The sequence below is a fragment of the Sceloporus occidentalis genome, unplaced genomic scaffold (assembly GCF_023333645.1).
Source record: "Sceloporus occidentalis isolate IW3139 unplaced genomic scaffold, rSceOcc1.0.p SCAF_7, whole genome shotgun sequence".
Taxonomy (NCBI): domain Eukaryota; kingdom Metazoa; phylum Chordata; class Lepidosauria; order Squamata; family Phrynosomatidae; genus Sceloporus; species Sceloporus occidentalis.
The window spans coordinates 8,811,704-8,834,245 of NW_028316987.1; the positions used below are offsets into that span (position 1 = coordinate 8,811,704).

At 43.0% G+C, this 22,542-nt stretch overlaps 2 protein-coding genes across 4 annotated transcripts in view; one reads left to right on the top strand and one right to left on the bottom strand.

Annotated features, from left to right (window-relative positions):
• The first annotated feature begins 580 nt into the window (after nucleotides 1-580).
• On the top strand, nucleotides 581-14,152 carry LOC149309124 (uncharacterized). 2 transcript variants are annotated; one of them, XM_089531166.1, is made up of 5 exons: nucleotides 581-684; nucleotides 6,460-6,562; nucleotides 6,954-7,028; nucleotides 8,669-8,908; nucleotides 11,110-14,152. In XM_089531166.1, the coding sequence occupies exons 2-5, from the start codon at nucleotides 6,529-6,531 to the stop codon at nucleotides 12,651-12,653; spliced, it is 1,893 nt and encodes a 630-aa protein (XP_089387292.1). In that variant the 5' UTR covers nucleotides 581-684; nucleotides 6,460-6,528; the 3' UTR covers nucleotides 12,654-14,152. The 2 variants fall into 2 exon arrangements, with proteins under 2 accessions (XP_089387292.1, XP_089387293.1); XM_089531167.1 differs by lacking the exons at nucleotides 581-684; nucleotides 6,460-6,562 and having other exon boundaries at nucleotides 7,026-7,039.
• Nucleotides 14,153-16,557: 2,405 nt separating this feature from the next.
• LOC149309125 (corticotropin-releasing hormone receptor 1) overlaps nucleotides 16,558-22,542 on the bottom strand; it is a 107,381-nt gene continuing 101,396 nt past the window's right edge. For both annotated transcript variants that reach the window (XM_089531168.1, XM_089531169.1), the window contains 4 exons: nucleotides 20,631-20,716; nucleotides 20,238-20,373; nucleotides 18,529-18,570; nucleotides 16,558-17,716 (listed from right to left, as the gene is read on the bottom strand). In XM_089531168.1, the coding sequence (XP_089387294.1) occupies nucleotides 17,576-17,716; nucleotides 18,529-18,570; nucleotides 20,238-20,373; nucleotides 20,631-20,716 (405 nt within the window). In that variant the 3' untranslated portion in view covers nucleotides 16,558-17,575. The remainder of the gene's footprint in view (nucleotides 17,717-18,528; nucleotides 18,571-20,237; nucleotides 20,374-20,630; nucleotides 20,717-22,542) is intronic.

Genomic DNA, 22,542 nt, shown 5'->3' on the forward strand with positions numbered 1-22,542 from the left:
GCTAAAAGCACTTAATATAAATATAAATTTATAAGCACACTGCAGAAATAATCTGGATTGAGACTGCTCAATCATAGGAAATCCTGGGAATTGTAGTTTATTGTGGCACCAGAGCTCTTGACAGAGAAGGCTCAATGTCTCACAAACATTCCAGTTCCCAGAATTCCCTAGCACTGAGCCAGGGGAATGAAAGCAGTCTCAAAACTCAAACTGCAATGTGTTTTGGACCTTAGTTCTTATCAAGGCATGCTTCTTAGTAAATGGAGGGCATTTTGGAATTCCTCCTGAACAGAAGGTTGGAATGTAGGACATGTCCTGGAAAAGGAGGACGCCAGGCCACCCTCTGATCTTAAAGGCCACCAATGTGGAGGGAAATCATCCTTTGCCCACCTAAGTGAGTCCCTTTTTTGCAGACAGAAGAGAGACCCATCCTCAGCCACAAGAGGGCCTGCTTTGTTGCTGGAGGAGGGAAAGGGAGGTCTTTCTCTTTCTCCCTCTTTCTCTCTTCCATTCTTTCCTCCAGCCAGGATGTGGAATCCAGCTTCCTGGACTTGGCAGCTGGCTTTGGATTCCCCTAAAAGCCCCCCTCCCTTTACCCACCCTTTCCATGCCAGCTCCCCTGCAGGGAGCCCAGGATTGCTCTGGAAGCAGACATCCCCATTTGCAGGGCAGGCAGGAGAGCAGGTAAAGGGAACTGGGATGAGGAAAAGGCGGCAGGAATTGCACCCAGAGCCCCCCTGGCCTCTCCGATTGCTTGCCCCCTCCCACATACAGCTTCCCTGGGGTCAGATGCACAAGGAGGGAACAATGGAGGGACCTGGAAGGACCCTGGGTTTGCATGGGGGGAGATGTTGGGGACATGGGGGACATGCTTTTGTTGCATTCACTTCTCTTTTTCTTGTCTGGAAACTGTGCACAGTTCCTGGGGATTATTGTGAGTGTGTGTCATGCATCCTGTTGGCCATATATAGCAAGCATCACCCCAAATCCACAAGATGGTGATACCTTCATGGGTAGGGAAACCAGAGGTCCTGCTTTTGCAGGACACTTCCTACATTGCCAACCTTCTGTCCAGGAGCAATTTCAGAATGCCCTCCATTTGGAGCATGATGAAGAAGCATGGATTTAAATGTGTATGAGTGTTTGGTTTTTTTTGAAAGCTTTGCTTGGTTCATGTCCTCCAAGTTTCTCCAGTGCTCCTACATTTTGCTGTGCCTTGTCCTCCCTTGGCGTTATGACATCTGGTCACCCTGTTTATTGGGGCCAGCCAAAAAGCACATGATACATGTTGCAAGCTTTGGAAGAAGCTCCTCTGACTTCTTCATCAGGCAAAAGGTGTTACAAATGAAACAGGAGAAAATAATAACATTGATGATGTTACTCATAGGCCTGCAATGTTGTAGTTGTAGTTCTTAGTTCAGGTGGTAGCAGGGACATAGCTAGGATTTTAGGAAGGGGGGGGGTCCAGACTAAGTGCCACCATTATAATGGGGCTTGGGTGCGGTGGCGCAGCAGCACACACCATTCATTTTTCTAATGGAAGGGGGGGTCCAGACCCCAAGAACCCCCCCTTGGCTACGTCCCTGGTGGTAGGGAAGGGTATTCATGCTGGTGGGCCCCTCCTCCTTCTAGCCATGTGGATATTGGGAGATTCAGTCCAGGAAAGCAACTGTAATTTTCACTTGCAAAATAGAAATCGTCTGCCTTTGAGATTCAGTTTGTCTCAAATCCTTGTGAGGCCACAAACCCTTGTGTCAGAATACTGAATGTGTAATGTGGCACAGGATCTGTCTAGTCCAGGGGTTCCCAAACTTTTTTATGTTCTACAACCCTAGGAAGTGTTGGGTTAATGTCTGCACCCCCTACAAAAGTGATATTGCATTTGAAGATGAATTTCAAAGACTTAGCCATGTTAGTCAGGAAAATCAGTTACAAACTGATCTTGCAGCACCTTTGAGACTAACCAAAACAGAGAAGTTGGTAGCATGAGCTTTTGTAGACCTGAGCCTACTTCTTCAGATGCATTTGGGGCTGGATATTTCTATCTTGCAGTTCATGTCAAAGGTGCTGCAATATCTCTTTGCATTTGAAGATGAAGTCCAATTTCTCGTTTGAGAACCACAAATTGAACTACATACAATATTGCAAGTGAACAAACTGAACTTTTTTTGAAAAAGCCTTTCATTCAATGCCTAAAAGGCAAATGTCAATTGAACCATTAGATTCTCATTTATTCAGAAAGAAATGGTAAACAGTAAAATCAATCCCACTTGTGAACATAACATTCATTTCAATGGCCCCGTCATGTTTGTTTGGAAAATCCGTCTGTAAAGGCATCTTGAAGCACCTTTCAGACTGCTAACGTCCAAAACGCACTGCGGAAATAATCCAGTTTGAGACTGCTTTAACTGCCCTGGTGCCACAATAAACTACAGTTCCCAGGATTCCCTAGCACTGAGCCTGGACAGTTAAAGTGATCTCAAACTGGATTATTCCTGCAGTGTGTTTTGGACTTTACTGAAAGGTAGAAGTTGGTAGCCTGAGCTTTTGTAGACTTGAGCCTACGTCCTCAGATGTATTTGCTGAGGAAGTAGGCTCAAGTCTACAAAAGCTCAGGCTACCAATCTATCTCTGTTCGTCTCAAAGGTGCTGCAAGATCCTTTGCATACTGATAAAACTCAATTATTTCTTTGCTCCTGCTTCTCATTCTTTATTTTGTGAAAAGGTAGAACTTTCTTGCTGACTGCGATCCCTAGGTCTGCCTGTGAATTCAGACGATTCCTTGATGTTGCCATGATTGATGAAAGAGACTACGAATCTGAACCAGATTTGCATCTTCATCATGCCCCCTGAAATTTTATCTTGCACCCTCTGGGTTGTGGGCATGCTAGGTTGGAAAACCCATCATGTCTTGGAAGCTTTCTAACTCAGTTTGTCATCCTTTCCTCAGGTTTCAGCAAATAATCTTCTACCACAAAGTACTCCCTTCTCATAATTCCTGGCTTTCCCCCATAGTTTCATCCAGTTTCTCCCCCACGCTCTTCATCTGTGTAACAGCTTTAGGTGTTCATGGCTCAGTACATACCTTCTTGAAGGTCTGGGCTGGCGGCGGCCTTTTTTCTGCCGGAGGGAAGCCGAAGCCGCCAAACTGCGCAGCTTCCCGCCAGTGGAAAAAGAATTTGCAAAATGTGGGTTCTTTTTATGCCACGATAGCAGTGTAACTAGTGCGCAACTGGTGCACTGGTTATGTAAGTGCCACACGGTGCCATGTGGACGCCGCACGGCGCTTATGTAACAATGGCGGCACTCATGTATACAGGGCGCTGCCATTGTTATGTCACCATGACGTATTAGGGTTAGGGAGCATGTAATAATAATAATAAATAATAATTTGTTTTATTTATATACCGCTATTCCAAAGATCATAGCGGTGAACAGCAAGTAAGCTAATTAGCAAGTAATTAGCGCGTGTACATGGCGCGTGCTTCCTAACCCTAATTCCGGCGCCAGTACACCACTTGTTGGCGGTTTGTACCATGCCCATTTGAGCGATCACACCCTTCTCTTTTTGCATGGGCTTGCCTACCTAATGTGAGTTAGTGGGCAAGCTTAATTTTTCTGGAATGTCCACAAGAGCAGTTGCGATCCTGAATTTGGGTCACAAATTTGAGGAACTAGGTTCTAGTCTAGGAAAGCCCTGTGCCATAATGTACATTAATCATTTTTTGACTCTGTTGTAAACTAGGCTCCACTACCGTTCCTTCCTTTGCTGCTGCTTTCGCTCTCTGGGTTTTCCCCTCTGCTAGACAGTCTTACTGGATTGTTAGGGGTCTAAGATGAACTAAGATATAATTTATAAAACAAACACTGTTCGGAACATAAAAGATACATTGTGCAGAGAAACTAGTCTGTTTCACAAATACAGGGAGGAAAAAACACCTATATTTGCCCCTGCTTGTACCCCCACTGGAGAACTACAACCAGTCCCAGCTCTTTGATAAATGTACTGTGTGATACTTGTATTCTAAAACAGTAGTTTGTCACAAGCACTTTTTTAGAAGTACAGCGGGCCCTTGATGTCAGCTAGGGTTTTGTTCCAGGAGGCCTGTGGATACCAAAATCCAAGGATGCTCAAGTCTCATTAAATACAGTGATCAAGCTTTGCTTTTTTGGAATTTATATATTTTAAAAATATTTTCAAGATGTGGATGGTTGAATCCACAGATAAAGAATCCATGGACATGGAGGGATGACTGTATACTTCAGGGACTGACCTGGTTCCTGTGTACGCCTAGACAGTGTCATAGTCAAAGAGGTTTATACTGTACCCATTTTCTCCCATGAGCCCCATCAGCCTTGCCATCACATTCAGGGCACACCAAAAGTGAATTGTGTCACTTCTGGATGCCGTTTTCTGCCACTTTTCTTTATGTGGGTTTGGAAGCCTCTGGGAGGTAAGAGATTTAAAATAGCAACATTTGCAGCCATTTGGGTCATATTCTGGCAGGATTCCATGTGAAAAATCATCCCCAAATCAATAGGAATTTAATTTGTATGGATTCTGCAACTTTGGGGGGGGGGGTCCTGGAGACCTGGGGTGCTACAAAAGTAGTTCCAGAGGTGTTATGCAATCTGCAAATTTTTCTTTCCCCTTTCCCATCTGCATTTGCGGACTTGTAAATAATTGTAAATCAATCTGGCGTAGCCAGTTTACGCTCTACAATGCCATTCTGTTTTATTCCAGTATTCCTGTGTTTTATTCTTTGAAAGATTAGTATCTGTAGCAATTTATAGAAAAGTTCACAGTTGCGATGCTTTCTTCTGTGGTACTGTTGGGAAGAATTTTTTGTAGCATGTGAATGCTGCAGAGTTAAATAATGTTCACATAACTGTAAGTTTTTGAGATGTATGATCATGTCATGAAATGCAACATGTTCCTTCCCATTTTTTCTTGAAGGAAAATACAACATGTCAACCTGATTAGCTCAGTCTTTGGCTTGTTGCTGTACAACAAGGACATCTAGATCTTAATACTTATACAGGTTGAGTATCCCTTATCCAGGATACCAAAATTCAAAATGCTCCAAAATCTAAAATTGTCCACAAAGGTGGCTGCGAAAGTGACACCTTTGCTTTCCAATGGTTCAATACACACAAGCTTTGTTTCATGCACAAAATTGTTAAAAATATTGTGTATAAACTTAGCCTCAGGCTATGTTTATAAGGTGTATATGAAACATAAATGAATTTCATGTTTAGGTTTGGATCACATTTGCAAGCTATGCAGATATTCCAAAACCCAAAAAGAATCTAAAATTCAAAACACTTCTGGTCCCAAGCATTTTGGGTAAGGGAGATTCAGCCTGTAAGTGAGTATTCCATGTAAGGTGTCCCTATGTATATTTGGGAATAGGGTGGCATAAATGGAAGAATGCAAACCCCAGTGTTACAGAAGGCTCTCCTTTACAACAATACAACATGATTTCATTCCTGCACCCCTTGAAACATTATTTTCTCTTCATTTCCTGCTCCCTGCCTCCTATCCCATCTCACTGCTGCATAAAGGTGGTTGTCAAGATCACTGAAGTCTTTATTTAGACATTATCCACGCAAGACTTGTATGCTAAGCTCCTCTCACCTCTGTTGGCATTTTCCTACTGTGAAGAGCAACTTTGTAAACCTCCTTTGAGTGGTCTCCTTATGACATGGAACCCTGAAAATTATGTTCACAGTCATGGATTATTATATTATTATTATTATTCATTTATTTAGTAGTATATGGCCTAAGTAACCCGAAAGGTACCAGATCCTATCAGATCTTGGAAGCTAAGCAGGAACAACCCTGGTTAATACTTGGATGGAAGATCACCAACAAATACCAGATGATGTAGGCTATATTTCAGAAGAAGAAACTGTCGAAATCACCTATGAGTATTCCTTGCCTAAGAAACCCTTGTGAAATTAATGGGGCTCCCATAAGTTGACAGATGACCTTAAGGTACATACATACATTGATATGTGTACTAAAATAAAACATGTAGCAAAGAGATAGAGCCTATAGAGAAAAATGGCAGAGGTTTCTTCTCTTAGTCTATCACTCTTCCTGTGAGGAGGCCTGAAGACAGAGGGGCAGGATTAACTTGGTCCTCTACCCTTTATGTCTAGGATTGCCAGACTGAAAGCTAGAGATGGCTCCAATTCCTTTAATGGTTGTGTAAAAGAGAAAATTGCAGCAGTTGTGCTTGTCACATAACCAGGTAGCAAACAACACCTGCTGAAATTCCCACTTCTACATAACCATTAAAGTTACAGGAATCCTCTCCAGTTTTTACTCTGGCAACCCTATTGGTGTCTTTATTTTTCCTGATTAATGAAAGTCTGAATAGAATCTCTGTGATGCCAAGAATATTTTGTGTGGCCACTCCATGACACAAATTCATAATTCTTTTTAAAATGTAGGTGCTCTTAGGAGCCTGATAAGGAGAAGATTGAGTAACGTCTAGGAAGAGAAGACCTCTGTGGGCCGACATGCAGGAGAGCTATGAAACAGTGATTTCGCTGGGTAAGTGCCACCTCCACTGCTTAAAATTCCTGTACCTGAGGGAAACTCAAATCTGCAGCTAGCCCTACCAGCAAGTCCTATGTTTGGACAAACGGAAATGCTGGGGAATTCATGATACCGGGTGGGATGCTAAATTTGATAGCTGCAATGCCCAGATATATATACACAAACATTTGGCTAATCAAAACCAGTGACTGAAATAGTCTGCCCTCTGATGTGGCCACCTCATTCTGCTTAAACATTGGACCAACTATGATTTTAAAATGGCTTTTCTGTTTTCTTCCACATGTATCTGTGTGGTGGGGGAGGATCACTGCCCAAGCACAACTTTCCTCCTTGGACAGTAACATACTTGGCTTTTAAAATGTCTTTTCTAATGTCTTTATTTTAGCAGAAGAAATTGCCATCAGTTGGCCCCGAATAACAGCCTTCACAGAGACCCGAGGACGGCGAGGTTTAGCTCCTGGTAAGTCCATGGTGAGAAGCTGATAAAAACACACACACACCATGTAAAGGCTCCTAGTGCTAGTAATCATAAGACATGATATGTACCTCATCTATTTTTCCTTCCTGTCCTTTCAGAAAATATGATCTAGGGCTACTTTGTGTATAGTGGAGCTGTGGGGGAATATGTGAGAAAACACATCAGGGTTGCAAATAAGATGCTGTTGTCTGAACCCTTGTAAGCTTTTAACCATTTTTCCAGGAGGTTCAAGCAGTAGAAGATCTCAACAGGAGTCCTGCTTTGGAGCCATGCTGGGTAGTGGCACAAACACATTAAATGCAAGTTGAGTCTCCCTTATCTGAAATGCTTGGAACAGAAGAGTTTTGGATTTCAATTTTTTCCAGATTTTTAAATATTTGCATATACATATACAATGAGATATTTTAGAGATGGCACCCAAGTGTAAACATGAAATCCATTTATGTTTCATAACATTGTCATAAAGACACACACACACACACACACACACACACACACACACACACACACATATATATAGCCTTAAGGTAATTTTATACATAATGTGTTTGTGTCATGTGCCTTGAAATTGATTGATTGATTGAAATTTTATTTATATACCGCCGTTCCTATGATCACGGCGGTTTACAAAACAAAATGAAAATACGATACATTACAGATTACAGATATAATACCATACAGATCAGATACAGTTTCCAACTTATGGTGACCCTAAAACAAACTTACCATGGATTTTTCTCAGTCAGGGTTGTTCATAGGAGGTTTGCCATTAACTTCCTCTAAGACTGAGAGCATGTGGCTTGCCTAAGATCATTCAGTGGGCTTTATGGCCAAGTGGGAATCAAACCCTGTCTCCAGAGTCGTAGTCCAGCACTCAAACCACTAGCCATGCTGGCTCTCCTTTATACATAATATTTCTAATAATTTTGTGCGTGAAACTAGGTTTCTGTACACAGAACCATCAGAAAGCAAAGGTGTTACTATCTCAACCACCCACGTGGAGTATTTCAGATTTCAGAATTCCAGATAAGGGAAACTCAACCTGTACCACTAAATCCCTTCGTGCATTGATTTTTACTAGACATTGGGGGTGGGGTGGGGACCAACAAAACACATACATGTGGTCATGTTAATTTGATTTTTATTTATTTATTTATTTATTTATTTATTTATTTATTTATTTTGTCCTTATGGCACAAATCTAGGATCCCTTCAATCAGAATGTCACAAAGCTAGTCCTGGAATCATGTAAGCTGGGATGGGACTGGAGATGGGATATTGTCTTTTACTCAGAGTTTGGAAATATAACTTTTTGGACTACAGCTCCCAACTGTGACTCAACAAGTATGGCCAGTGGCCATGGTGGCTGTCAGATTGTAGGAGTTATAGTCAGATAACATACCCCAGCTCTGTCATATAGAGTCGAGAGAATAATTTAAGGAGTATATTTCTCCCTTGCAACCAGTGCTCAAGCACCCCTTGGCATGGGCCTGAGGCAATTGTATAACTCTGCTTGAAGGTCAGCCTGGCCTTGTGTATAGACCAGTTTATGCTGAAAACCTCTGAAGCTCAGAGGGCTTTCAGTTTGCAACAGGGCCTACCATATCTTTTTTTCTTCACAGGGCTAGAAATGGAACCTGAACAAGGTCAGTTAGCACCTTTGCCGGGTCAAGCACCAGCAGCAACTGCTGGATCCAGTGAAGAAGGGATCCTGCCTGACTTCCGGAGACAACTTGGGGTGATCTTGCAGACTGTGGGGAAGGCTCAGGTGGAGAAGATGCTGAGGGAGTTGGTGAAGGAGCAAGAGCAACAGGGAAGAGTGAGGCGACGCAAAAGAGTGACCAGGAGCCTGCGGCATGGAGGTAAAGGTAGACTGAATGGAAGCACTGAGGCTTGTGCCTCTTGTTCTGGGCTGTAGTAAACATACAGTACAGAAAATTCAGTGTTGCACCACTCAAATGTTGGCTAAGATTCTACCTCATGGTTTACATTTCGTAACATTACAAATCTGTAACTATGCTGCAGAAATGCAGTTAGTGGACTGAGATATGCACTGGGTGCTTCTAATAAAAATAATAATAAATAGTTTATTTATATCCCGCTTTTCCAATTTTTGATCAAAGCGGCGTACAAGTTTAGGTGAAAATACCTCGGAATAAAAACAGTTAAAACAGTATCTAAAACAATCACAATGAGAATAAAAACAACAGGTTCAGCTGAGTGAGGGAAACCATAGACATCACAGGGCCGTCAGGCGGAGGGGGTGATTAAAAAAATATCTCATGGGGGAAAGGCTTGAGAAAAGAAGAAGGTCTTAAGGTTCTTCTTAAAAGTCCCTAAAGATGTGGTGGAGCGGAGCTCATCTGGAAGATTATTCCATAGTCTTGGGGCCGAGATGGAAAAGGCCCGTAGCGAGGTCCTTGCATAACGTGCAGTTGGGACCTCTAGCAGATTCTTCCCTGCTGACCTGAGTGAGCGGGGCAGATTATATGGGGAGAGGCGGTCCTCCAAGTACCCTAGGCCCAAGCCATTTAGGGCTTTATAGGTAATAACCAACACCTTGTATTGAGCTCGGAAGCAGATAGGCAGCCAATGAAGATCTTTCAAAATAGGTGTTATGTGGTCTGACCTGGAACCACCAGCGACCAATCGCGCTGCCATATTTTGCACTAACTGTAGCTTCCAGGTTTGGTACAAGGGTTGCCCCATGTAGAGTGCATTGCAGAAATCCAATCGAGAGGTTACCAGAGCATGTACTATGGTTTCAAGGTCCCTCTGGTCCAGGTAGGGGCACAGCTGGCGTATCAGCTGAAGCTGATAACAAGCGCTCCTGACCGCCGCATCCACCTGAGATGACAGCTGGAGCGACGAGTCCAGGAGCACTCCCAAGCTGCGAACTGAGTCCTTCAAGGGGAGCGTGACCCCGTTCAGGACAGGATGGCAAATCTCACCATCCAGACCCGGGGAACCTATCACCAGTACCTCCGTTTTCTCTGGATTCAGGCTGAGTTTGTTTTCCCTCATCCAGCCCATTACCGACTACAAGCAAGCATTTAGAGGAGAGATGCCATCCCTAGTCACTGCATCAGTTGGAGACACAGAGAAGCATATTTGGGTGTCATCAGTGTACTGATAACACCGCGCCCCGTGTCTCCGGATGATCTCTCCCAGCGGTTTCATGTAGATGTTAAATAGCATGGGGGACAAGATTCTGATGTCAATCAGGACACAACAACACAATCTTTTTTTTTTAAAATCAATTTTTATTAAAAATGCAAAATTAAAATAATTTAAAACACCTTTAAAATGTGCTTAAAAAGATAAAAGTGCAGCTTGCCCCATTAAAAGAACCCCCTTCTGCCACTTGAATTAAAAGTTGAAGCACTGCCTAAATGAAAAGACCTTGGCCTGCCAGCAGAATAAAAGAAGAAAGGGGGTCAAATGAAGCTCTGTGGTAGGGAATTCCACAAGATGGAAGTAGCCAGTAAGAAGGCTCTCTCCCATGCCCTCACCAAAAGTGCCTGTGATGCCAGCAGTGGGGAGGAACCCCGAGAGAAAGCTCTCTCTTGAAGATCTTAAAAGTCAGTCTGGCTCAATAGGGAGGCAGTCTTTCAGATAGTCTCAATCCAAGCTGTATAGGGCTTTAAAAATTATAATGGACAGTTTGAATTGTGCCTGGAAATCAGGGAAGTTGTTTTAACAAGAGGGTTATGTTCTCCCTGTAACCAGCTCCATTAAGCCATAGCATTTTGGATCTCTTCAAGTTCTTTTTCTTTTTCCAAAGCTAGCATCACATAGAGTGCTTTACATTAATCCAGCCAGGATGAATCAAGGCATGCCATATCTGACATCTCAAGTAATGGGTGCAGGTGGCGCACTAATTTTAGTTGTACAAATACACAGTTGGTCACAGCTAAAACCTGGGCATGCAGGCTTAATGAATAGAGTTTGCGCTGTGTGAGATTTCAGGAAAAGTGCAACCCATCCAGTACTGTGGATACTGTTACACTCTATGCAGCACAGAATTATCTAAAGACTTACTGTATCTCCCCTTCTCTTTCAGCAGGTGATGGCACAGGTGAGACGAACAACTTGCTAGAGACTCCACGGGAACCTCAGGCTGAACTAATGGAAGGACCTGCCATTCCACCTCGGAAGCCACCGACAAATGAGCTTCAAGTGCCTCTCTTGTGTCCAGGATTGGTGGCAGGGCAAAAACAATCCATTTCAGGGAAAATGGTTCATGGGAATGCCAGTGGGTGTAAGAACAGTCTTGCTCATCAGCAGAGTCTTCTGGGAACAAGATGGGGAGCAAGTCTTCAGCCACGGGAGAGCATTGGCTGCAGTCCTCTCCACAACACCAGCCTGGACATCCAGGAGAGTGGGAGAGTCTGGCCACCTTTTGGAGAAAGAACCCAATTCTTCTCTGGGTGGCAGAAACCACGCTGTACACAGAAACGCCGACGCCAACCAGCAGGAGAGACACCTCACCGCTGCGGGCCATGCAGAAGAACCATTGTGGTCCCACCAGCAAGGTCTAGCTCTCCTATGAACTCTGTTTTGACTTCTCCCCTGGACTCTGCCTCAGCCTCTTCTCTTGCCCTGCCTCTGAACTCCATAGGACCACTGGGTACTCAAGCCCTTCCAGGGAACCCAGTGTCAGCCCAACCCCGAAAACCACATGCTTGTGAGGAGTGTGGCAAGCGATTCCGAATCCTCACCAACTTGGAACGGCATCAGCAGCGCCATGTGGCAGAAAAACCTCACCAGTGCCATGACTGTGGGCGGCGGTTCCGTTGGGGCTGCCACTTGGAGCGCCACCGGCGGTCACGTCGCTGTGTGGAGTGTGGTGGGGGCCTTGCCACGCCTCCTCCCCCTCCATCCCCACCCCCAGAACCTGACCGGCCCTACTCCTGTGGGGAATGTGGGAGGCGGTTCACCCAGCGCTCAGCCCTCAGCAAGCACCGGCGGCTGCACTCAGGGGAGCGCCCGTATGGCTGTGGAGAGTGTGGGAAGCGCTTTCTGCAGCGCTCTGATCTCACTATTCATGTGCGCTCCCATTCTGGGGAGCAGCCTTATGTCTGCACGGAGTGTGGCCGCCGCTTCAGCGTCAGCTCAAACCTCAGCAAGCACCGGCGCATGCATCGAGGGGAGCGCCCACATGCCTGTTCTGTCTGTGCCAAGCGCTTCCTTCAGCGTTCGGAGCTCCTCATCCATCAGAGGGCTCACACAGGGGAGCGGCCCTACCCCTGCACTGCCTGTGGAAAGCGTTTTGCTCGGCGGGCTCATCTCAAACGCCACCAGCGCACCCATGGCAGTGTACCTCCTGCTACTGCTTCCTCTCGCCACCAGAGTACCCATTTGCTAGCTCCCTCTGTCACAGATGCCATGCCCCTTCTTGAATGTCAACAGCATGAATCCAGGGTAGTGGCTGATGCCTTGGAATCACGTCCCCACACTAACACGCTCACCTCAGGGCCATGCCAGCCAACAGTTGGGCCCACTGTCTTCTCAGCAACCCGAGGGCCTGGGGGTACTGCATCATTGGCTCTGCCCTGGACTGTGTCATCTCCTACCCGTCTCCCCTTCTGCTCCAGCTCTCTCTGATCATGTGGTAGATTTGCTGCATCCCTGCCCTTCCTCGGTCCCTCATCATCATCCCAACTGAATCTGTTTCAGGGATGGGGTCTAATTCTGGTTAAATACAGTGGGAAGATAGGCCAGATTTTGATAGAGCATGGGACTGGCTTGCATTTTGGGATACAGCCTTTACTGGCTTAGGAAGCTTGGTGGTTTTGCTTTGTTTGCCCCTCATGGACTCCTGCTAGGGTCTGCATAGGGCTACTAGTGTAGGGATGAGGTGAGACACAGACAAGCAGCCAAAGCACCTGAGTGGAACATCATCAATATGACCAGACTAGTTTTGACGTCTTGAATACTAGTCGGTGTGACTGAGTTGGACACATTATTTAAAGTCTGACAAAGAGTGTAAGTTGTCTGCTATTGTGGAGTGGATAGGAGAGGGAAAGTACCACATCTCAACCACCGATGCAAGTATTGTACAGCTTGTAAATCACAGTTGTGAACACAGGGGATGTGTTTTTGAAACATGCACACAAGTTGACTTGTTCTCGTGTTCACCACATGGTCACTTTTCTCCCTTTCCTTCTACACTTTCAACAGCTTTTGAAAGCTTCCAACACTTTCACCCTTGGCCTTATTGGCTGAAAATATCCCCTTGACTAGACTGCCTTTGTTACCTTTTACAAGAAGAGAAGCTCACAGTAGGCTTCTCCAAAGCACTTAGCCCCCACTTCTGGAGACAAAATGGCACACTTGCTCTTGCTGTCAATCCTGTGTCCTATCACATGAAAACACTGGTTGTTGAACATATGGGTGGGTTTTATGTGACTTTCTGGATCCAGTGCAGTTAATGACCCTCTTCTAAACACATTTATCACCAGGCCCAAGTATCAGAAGACCCAGATCTGTGTGCAAGAGATAAACTGAAGAAAGGAAGGATTGTGTTGCTTGATCATTGTGAGCTGTTTGGAAACAAACAATAGTGCAGTGAGCTATGTCAGGGTTCAGTTTATTGCTTGCTGAATTTGAAACAAGATGGCCAGTGTCTTTGAAGGAGTTATAGGGCATCTTTTACCATCAGCTCCTGAGAAAGCACACACAGGAGGAGAAGCAGGAGGTGCCTGTCTTGTCAGAAATTGAGGATTGGAACACTTTGAGGATGGGAAGGTGCCTTGTTTCTACATCTCTTGGTAGCCAACACTGCTGAATAAGGATCTGAAGTGTCATTCTCAAGGGCTGTGGGTGTTTACCAGCCAGTGTTACTGTTTCAGTTACTTGTACATTCCTGGTACCTTTTGGACTGGTGTTCTGTTAATAGAGGGTGGGATCTGGAGGATGGACCATCAAAGCCCAGGTTCTAGAGTAGGGAGGGTGGGTTCATATCTGATTTAGGATTAATACAGTAGACCTTTGTTTTATCAAACCTTAGTGTGGAGTTTCTTTAACCAACATAGAAAAACAACAATGATGAATCCAAATTTGTACATTTAAATGAATCAAAATAGAATATTTTGTCATTCCTTGCTCATGAAGAAGATATTATTTTGTATCTCTTAAGTATGAATTTTATGGTACTTGTTTTGTGTTTAGCTTTTGAGAACCCACAGTTTGCTCAATCCAAGTGTATTCATCTCCAGCTGGCTGTGTTTGAAGATACAAGAGGCTTATCACATTTTGATTTTTGTTATAATGGAGGGGTGGCCACAACATCAATTTACAATTGCACCCAGCCTTTCTAGTGTAGATCCTCAGCTTTTTTTCTAGTCTACAGGTGTTTTTAAAATTGGCACAGAGAAATGTAATATTGGACTGATGCTGAGAGTAGCTGCAAGATGTGCATTCAGACAGTGATAAAAGGCAAACACAGAAATTTTAACTGGCACCCTCTGAAGTCCATTACCTCAGGCATTGTTAGGTTAATCTGATTTGTCAAAAACCACCCTGATAGGCTTAATCCCCTGCCTGGCATGTAAGAGTGAAGGAATTGCTCCTGCAGACCACAGTGACTTGTATTAGCTTTGGAACAGGGCCTGCCAAACATAGCAAGAATATGGGTTCTGATCAGCCAGCTTTGCAGTGTGCTTGAAAAGGGGAAGACACTTGGAAGTCAGTCACAAAGCCCCCCCAAAGTTAGTTGATGTTTTAGTTACTAAATAAAATTCACTTTGCAGTGTTTCTGACCCATGGTACAAAGCACATCTGGGGGAGTCACCCCCTTGTAAGTGTGAAAGTAATGAAAAGTTATACTGCAAAAGGAATCAGGGTATTCCTCATTGCATGATGATCAGTATAATTTGGTTATGGCTTAATTATTGCAAAAAGGACCGGCACATTATTTGGAACAAGTTACTTCCATGTTTTATCAGCCAAAGTGTATGATGGTTGGAAAAGCAGAATTGGCCTCAGCTAGAATAGAGCTGGGTAGGTGTTTGTATGGAAGCTGTGATTGTTTTAAAGTTTTGAGTGTGGATGCTTTCACAAGTAGATGATTCCTTTCATGGCCTTATACAGCAATATATTCTTGCCAAGGGTTCCTTTTGTGACCTGTGTAACATTGCATTTACACAAGCATTTGCTGTTGCATGGCTGTTGGCCTAGAGCTACTGTCAAATGAAGTTTACATTCAATGGGACAATACCTGAGTAGTTTGATATATGACTGAAATATGCCCCCCAGGCATGAACCACCTCTGACCAAGCAAATGCATCCCAGTCTGTTTCATGCAGTGTACTGAAAATTACTTTTTTGGGGACAACTGATAGAATCTCTGGGTGATTCTGGAGTTTCTAGTCCAAAAATAATCTTTTCCCAGCTCTAGTTCCATAACAAATGCAATCTCAGTATTATTGATAGTACCAAGACCATCTCATTAACTTAACACATTAACATTTTGTAGAGAATAGCAGAGGCACTTCATTGGTAAGGACACTCATTGAATGCTTAGACAATGAGGTGCCATCTAGTAAATGCATTCAATAGCAGACCCATAGTCTGATTCCTGAGAAGATTCGGAGACCTGACAAGTCTGGTATTTTATTCTGATTCGAAATCTGGTATGGAATGTCTTATGGTCATAGTAATATTTCTGCCGATTAATCCAAAATTTTCCACAAGATCAATGCCTGAATACTATAAACTGCAAATTGGCCTCTAATTTTACATTGAATCTAATTTTAATCATGGGGAAGAGTAATGAAGCAATGCTATCTCAGTGCAGATAAAGCTTTTCAGATTTTTGCCTCCTTGTTTGTACAAGGATTGTTTATAACTCAAATTTACCTTAGCTGCACTTAAACTTCATGTAGGGACACTGCACGCACACGCACACATCAATCAGAGGTTTTATGCTTGAAGTTGTTTTCTATAAATGTGTCACAAAGCATGGAAAAGTTACTTTTCTGGAGTTCCTATAAGTCCAAGTCACCATAGCCCTAGTCAGATTGGCTATGGGATGCTGGAAACTACACTCCAAAAAAGTATTTTAATGTTTTAATATGTGATGTGATTATAAAATTTTAAATATACACATAGCATTCCCCTGATTGGAGATTCGACTTTACTTAGATTAATTCGTCTATATAATTTCTGAAGAACAGAAAAGCATGAATGGGGACTGAGTGGTGTTGGTTTTTATTAAAAGATAACCACACACATCCATTCATCCTAGGGGTGTAAAGAGGGTTCACAAATTTTCTCATCTTTGTCTCAACACGTTGAGATACCCCAAGTTGTAAAAATGATGAACCAACCTGCGGTCGGTAAAAATTCATTTGTGTGAAAAAGTGGGTTTTCTGCAAGAGAATGTAGGATTTTGCATGAAAACATACTTTGTGCAAAATACGGTTTTCTACTGCAAACCTTTTTGCAAAAAAAAAAAGTATTTTTTTACACAAATGATGTGAAAAAAATAATTAAAATGCATAAAAACTTATAAATTATTCATTTATGCTTGCAAGGATGAAAAATTAACAATTATATCCCTAATTCACACCCCTTTCCACTTCTGGACTTAAGGGGGCTCCAGGGGTAGGAATTTGATGAGATCAAACAACTGTTACATACTTTGTGGAGCAAGTGGGCTGGTTGACTTCCAGGGCCAGAGTCTATCAGTCTTCATTCAGTTAATACGTTGGCAGCGTCTGCTGCTGAAATGCATGAGGAAGAACACTGGAACAGTATTGCCAGCTCCTGCTCAGCATCCTGATTATCACACAGTAGCCAAAGACGTCCTAAGAAAGTTCACCAGCAGATATGATAATGATGTGCAGCAAATCTTTTCAATCCTCAGTATCAGGTAGTCATTGTCCTGAATATGGAAGCGTTTGTGCTTTTGGCTTTTGTCAAATATTAGCCAAACCTATCCCTCATAAATCCATCACATCCTTTTGAAAGTAATGGCCAACTCAGTTTCTTGCACCAACAGGTTCCCAGGGTTAATCTTGCTGCTATAAGAAAAAAAAGCACTTCCTTTGGTTTTGTTTCATTCAGTGATTATTGTTTAACAGTGTCTGTGGGACAGGGAACCATGAAGACCTGACATGGACAGGGCTTTGTACGTTTCAGAGCCAATCATCTAACCCTCTTTTTTTTCCTACAATGTTTGTGAATTGATAATACTTTCTGGGATCTGTAAGCAATTAGACCAAAAAGAACTCTAGATGACATGGTAGGAAGTGAAGTGAAGTCACATTTTCTAACATTTTGTCGGCATTGCTCTTAGATCAATTTCCAAACCACTGGATCTTGCCAAGATTTGCAATCCTGGCCACACAGAAAGCTTTCCTTCCGATCCAAACAGTCTCATAAGAGGCCAGCCAAATGGGGAGCAATGAGGCCTTTTCTCAGCTGAAACTCCAGAGGAACAAAAGCTTTGCCCTTGAAGTTGCCAAGCCATGCCCCTTCAGCAGGAGTGTAGCAAAACTTCCACTTCATGATCTGGAGCAGCCTCATAGAGCTGTGGACTGTTTAATGCTATGGAAACTGACACGGGTGGGAGACGTAGGGATGGACATGGCCCTTGCCACTCGGGCACGGATGGAGTGTTTGTCCTGCCATCGGTGCCATCTCTTCCGTACTGCAGAGCGGACCTAGGGAGACAGCACAAAATAAGTTAAATAGGGTAACCTATACATTCCCTTCCTAAGAGGGGTGCCAGGTTTCATGAAAAGAAAGGTATCTGCACCTTTAATAGTTAATAAGATAAGAGGAGCCTTCCTGGATCAAACCAAAGGCCAATCTAGTTTCCTAATGCCACAGTGGCAGACTAGTTGCCCCCAGATAGCCCACAACTAGACCTCAGCCCCATAAAAACCCCTTGCTTGTACACCTCGGGAACTGGTCCTACAAGAGTTCTGTCTGCAATACTAGAGGTATATCTCACCACTAGAAGGCTCATATTGTTAGTTGTCAGTTTTCTTTTAAAGAAGTTCAGTTTGGTAGTCTGGGCTGAGCAACTGTTGAGGGTCTAGGGGTCAATTTTTATATCCTGGGAACCTCTGTAGACTACCCAGATTACCAAAAATGCAATCAATCTCCCTCCCCCAAAATAATGTTAAACAGTGCAATAGGTGGCTGGATGTGTGTGTGGGCTGCAATCTATAGAAAAGATGAACTGTTGCTCTGGAAGGCTTCTAGGTGAAGCAAATGACTTGTTTTGGCCAGAAAAGGATGACAAAAGGATTCTGCTTGGGCACTGGGCACTGTGGACATAACCTTGAGGGGCGTGTCACATTTAGCCTAAGGGCCACACTTACTATATATAGTAGTATTACATTTAGTACATGTAGTAGAACTGTAGTCTGACACTTTGTTGAGTGATAAAAGTTCCCACTTTCAGATGTCCTGAACCTTCTACCACGTCATCTTCATTGAATGAACCTGGAGTCAAACCCCAACTCACCTCACTGTTCAGGAAGCAGTAGAAGACAGAGACGAAAAAGCCCTGGTAGAAGAACAAGAAGAATCAAATCAGCCAAAGATTTTGTGGGGTGGGGTGGGGTGGGGTGGGTGGCTGGAGAACAGAGGTAGCCTTTTTGTCATATGTTTCTTACAGGTTGCATCCAGTGATGAATTTGTTGGGTTTTTTTTTTAAAGACAATTGCTGGAGCCTGAGCCTTTGATCTGCAGGCCTTGGATCTTTGAGGCCTTTTGGGGAGTTTGAAAGTAGCTAATTACAAATAACTCATTACTTGCAATCAACTCTTTGCAATAAACAAGACACAACCAATTTACATTATGACTGTAATGTAACAAGGGAGAATATCATTCATTTTGTGACGTTAAGAATAACTATTTTAGTTACTTCTTACATGGGCTTGGGGTGTAATATTTCAGCTGTGTTTTGTACCACAGTATCAATTCAGTTGCTTTTCAATAAGAAAGTAATGAATTACTTTGAAACACTGTAACAGCAGCAAAGTACTTTCAGCATTGGAACAGTAACTAGTTATGTTTTTAAAAGTAACTTCATACCTGCTTAGAACCAAGATTTGTCCTCTGTTGCCTACTAGATTAAGATTTCTCCCTGGAACCGAAGGAACCACAAGAGGTTGCTAGGGGTTTTGTGAGAGATCGTAATTGGAAAAAGAAAGATTTTCTTTGCACTATAGATATAATAATTTTAATTCAGGGTTTCTCTGAGATCTAAAAATTATTTCAAGGGTTCCGCCAGCATAAAAGGTTGAGAAAGTTTGCAGTAGATTATTGAGTTTATGTTACAGAGAGGGTAGATTTTTGTCAGACATTAATAGAAAAGTCTTGCCAATAAAACTAGCTGCATGAGGGAGAAAGCTCTTGCAGAAGTCTTCAAGCAGAGGTTGGATAACTATTGCTTGGAGCCACTTTAATAATGGATTTCCGGGAATAAGGAAGCCAAACTAAAGGTACCAGAAGGCTCCTTCCAATATCATTCTGTGTTTACAAGCTAATATACAGTACAGAAATTTTTGAAAGTGTTGATATTATATCCTCCAACATTTCACAGAACAAAATGTGGCCATGCAACATGAGAGTATGGTCAAAATCATAAAAGTTGTTTATGAGAAGAAAAGCAAAACCAAGGAGAGACTGTAGCAATTTGATTTTGCCTAAGTCTATAGTGAAGGGAAAAATTCTGCTCCCTCCTGTCCTCTATCTCTCACTGAGTTAACTGAGTACAATTTACTTTTGCACTTTGAACTCAGTTTGCAGCATTTGAAATAAGCTATGCATGAAGGAGGAACATGAGAGGAGAAGAGAAACTGGAACATTTTAAAAGCAGCTGGAAAAGTAGAATGTCCCTGCTAAATTGAGACAGTCAGAAGGAAAGGAATATAGTAGCGTCCCGTTGTTCCCAACGGTGTGTGATGTGAGTGTAGCTGCATTGGCGCAGCTGCATGCATGCACTACCATTGGGAACAACAGGGTGGGGCCATCCACAGATGCTCAATTCAGTGATATATGGGAATTACAATTTATAAGTAAATTAGTACAAAAAACATTACTAAGGATTCTGTAAAGTGTGGTATGGGAGGAGTTCAATGGGGAGGGTGACACCATGAGTTAACCACACCGGGTGACACCAACCCTAGTGATGCCACTGACACATACCAAAATCACACATTTCCATACCTGGAAGGATTCCAAGAGAGAATTGAAGTAAATGAAGACAATCCGCGATATTTCATCTTCTCCCGGGTTGACGAAGAAAAGCATGTAGGTAATGCCCAGTAAAGGCAGGAGCACAAGTGTGGCCTTCACAGCTTTCCTGGAGGAAGGTCACAAGGGGGTTACAATCTAGCCCAAATTCAGATAATCATAGCCATGACCCCTTTGCAAGGAGCTAGGTTGGCGCTTCCCATGCAACAGAAGGAAGTAGAAGAAGGTGGTGAATTGTCATCTTTCTGACACTAACAGCAGGGGCCAGTTTTCTGCCTAAGGCCCTCTGAAGGCCACATAGGCTGTCAAAAACACCCAAACACCAAGCCCTCCCATCAGTCTCTTCCATCTTAAGTTGATAGTTACCTGTATTGAATGGTCTCTGAAGTGGTGGAGGCCCGAAGCTTTGTCATGAGGATTCTGACAATATTGAATAAAAATATAAAGTTGATCTGGAACAGATACAGAAATCAGATTAAACTGGTGGAATAACTGGACTACAACTGCACCACAACTGCAAAACAACCCAGAGCCTGAAAAGGTTACTGTTTGGACTACAACTCCCAGAATCCCCCAGTCAGCATGACCAGAGCTGGACGAGGACACCACTGCTTACAATTTAAAGTGACCACAACTCCTCACATGAACTATTTTCATTGTTTATTTAAACATTTATAACCTGCCTTTCCATTTAAAGCAGTCTACAAGCCAATGTTCAGATCACATATAAAACATTGGAAATTAGCAAGCTACAAAATTATGATCAATCAAGATAGCATGAAATTCATGCAAAGGAATGTCAGGATAAGGGTACAATCCTGAAAAGTGTGCCCATATATATACCGTGGGCCTTTGGTATCTGCTGTGGTTTGATTCCAGGACCCCCTGTGGATACCAAAATCCGCAGATGCTCGAGTCTTATTAAATACAATGACACAGTGAAATGATGTGCCTAATATAAAATGACAAAATCAAGGTCTGCTTTGGGGTATTTATATATTGTATATAAGTATATTATAAGTCAATATCATGTATAAATCAAGGGCAGGTTTTGGGGCCAAAATTATGGATTTTGATATGACCCATGGATAAGTCAAGGGAGCATGTAAAAAAGGATCTAAAGGATGAAGCAAAGGAAAACAATGCCAAAAACACACAAAATTCCAGCAGGCATAACTGTTTGTTCTCACACTAAATGCTGGGTGGTTGAGAGAGTAGAGAGCGGTCAGTGCTTCCAGGACATATCACATCCTTGCCTTTCACCAAGGGTTAGTTTCTTGGCCATGGGTAAGTCGATTCAGGTCTTTTGGGTCAATTTTCTAAACTAAATTTCTAGACTTATACTTGAGTATACATAGTATTTTTTGAACATTTTCAAGCCATGGAAGCCTGAATCCATGGAGAAAGAATCTGTGGACATGGAGCGTTGACTGTACTTTCCTTTGCTGAAGGTAGCATCCTTAATGACATCACAAGGCATGTTCCTCAGGTTTCAGGCTTTAGCCCTGAAATTTTAGGGCCAGCTGGGATAGTCCTGATCTGGCATCCCTACATCAGGATGCCCATGCCAGAGTGCCCACAGAAATAACCTTTTTTGACTACTTTATTTTCTTTGCCAACTCATTCTCCTGCATGGTGTAGTGGTTTGAGTATTGGACTGCTATTTTTGAGATCGAGTTTTGAATCCCCATTTGATCACTTGGGCAAGTCACACACTCTCAGCCTCAGAGAAAGGCAAAGGCAACCCCCCTCTGAACAAATCGTGCCAAGAAAACCCAGTGATAGGTTTGCCATAGGACTGCCACAAGTCTGAAATGACTTGAAGGCACCCAACAACACTTGACATTGTCTGCCACTAGATGGAGGTAATCTCTCAAATATGGCAATCTGTGGTTTGGTCTCAGGAAGAACACTTTTATTGAAATGTAATCTTGCTTTCTAAAGGATTAAATTAGAAACTGTGCTATCAGGGAATAGGACCAGGAGTTGAGGGCTGGGTAGGGACATCCACATTTTATAACAAATAGGTGCAAAATTAAAGCTCTCAGATAATTTCCATGTCTCCCCCAGATAATTTCCACAATGAAGCCCCTATTTCTTCTTATACTTTGGACTGTCCACTATGTGCAAGGATGAGAAATGAATTACTATATCCTACTTTTGTGGCAGGCAATTCAAGCAGAGGTTTTAAAAACCTGTTAGATTTCATGAATGGAGTCTGATAGTAGATTGAACTCAGCAGTTTATTTAATGATACAGTACTGGATCGATTGATCGA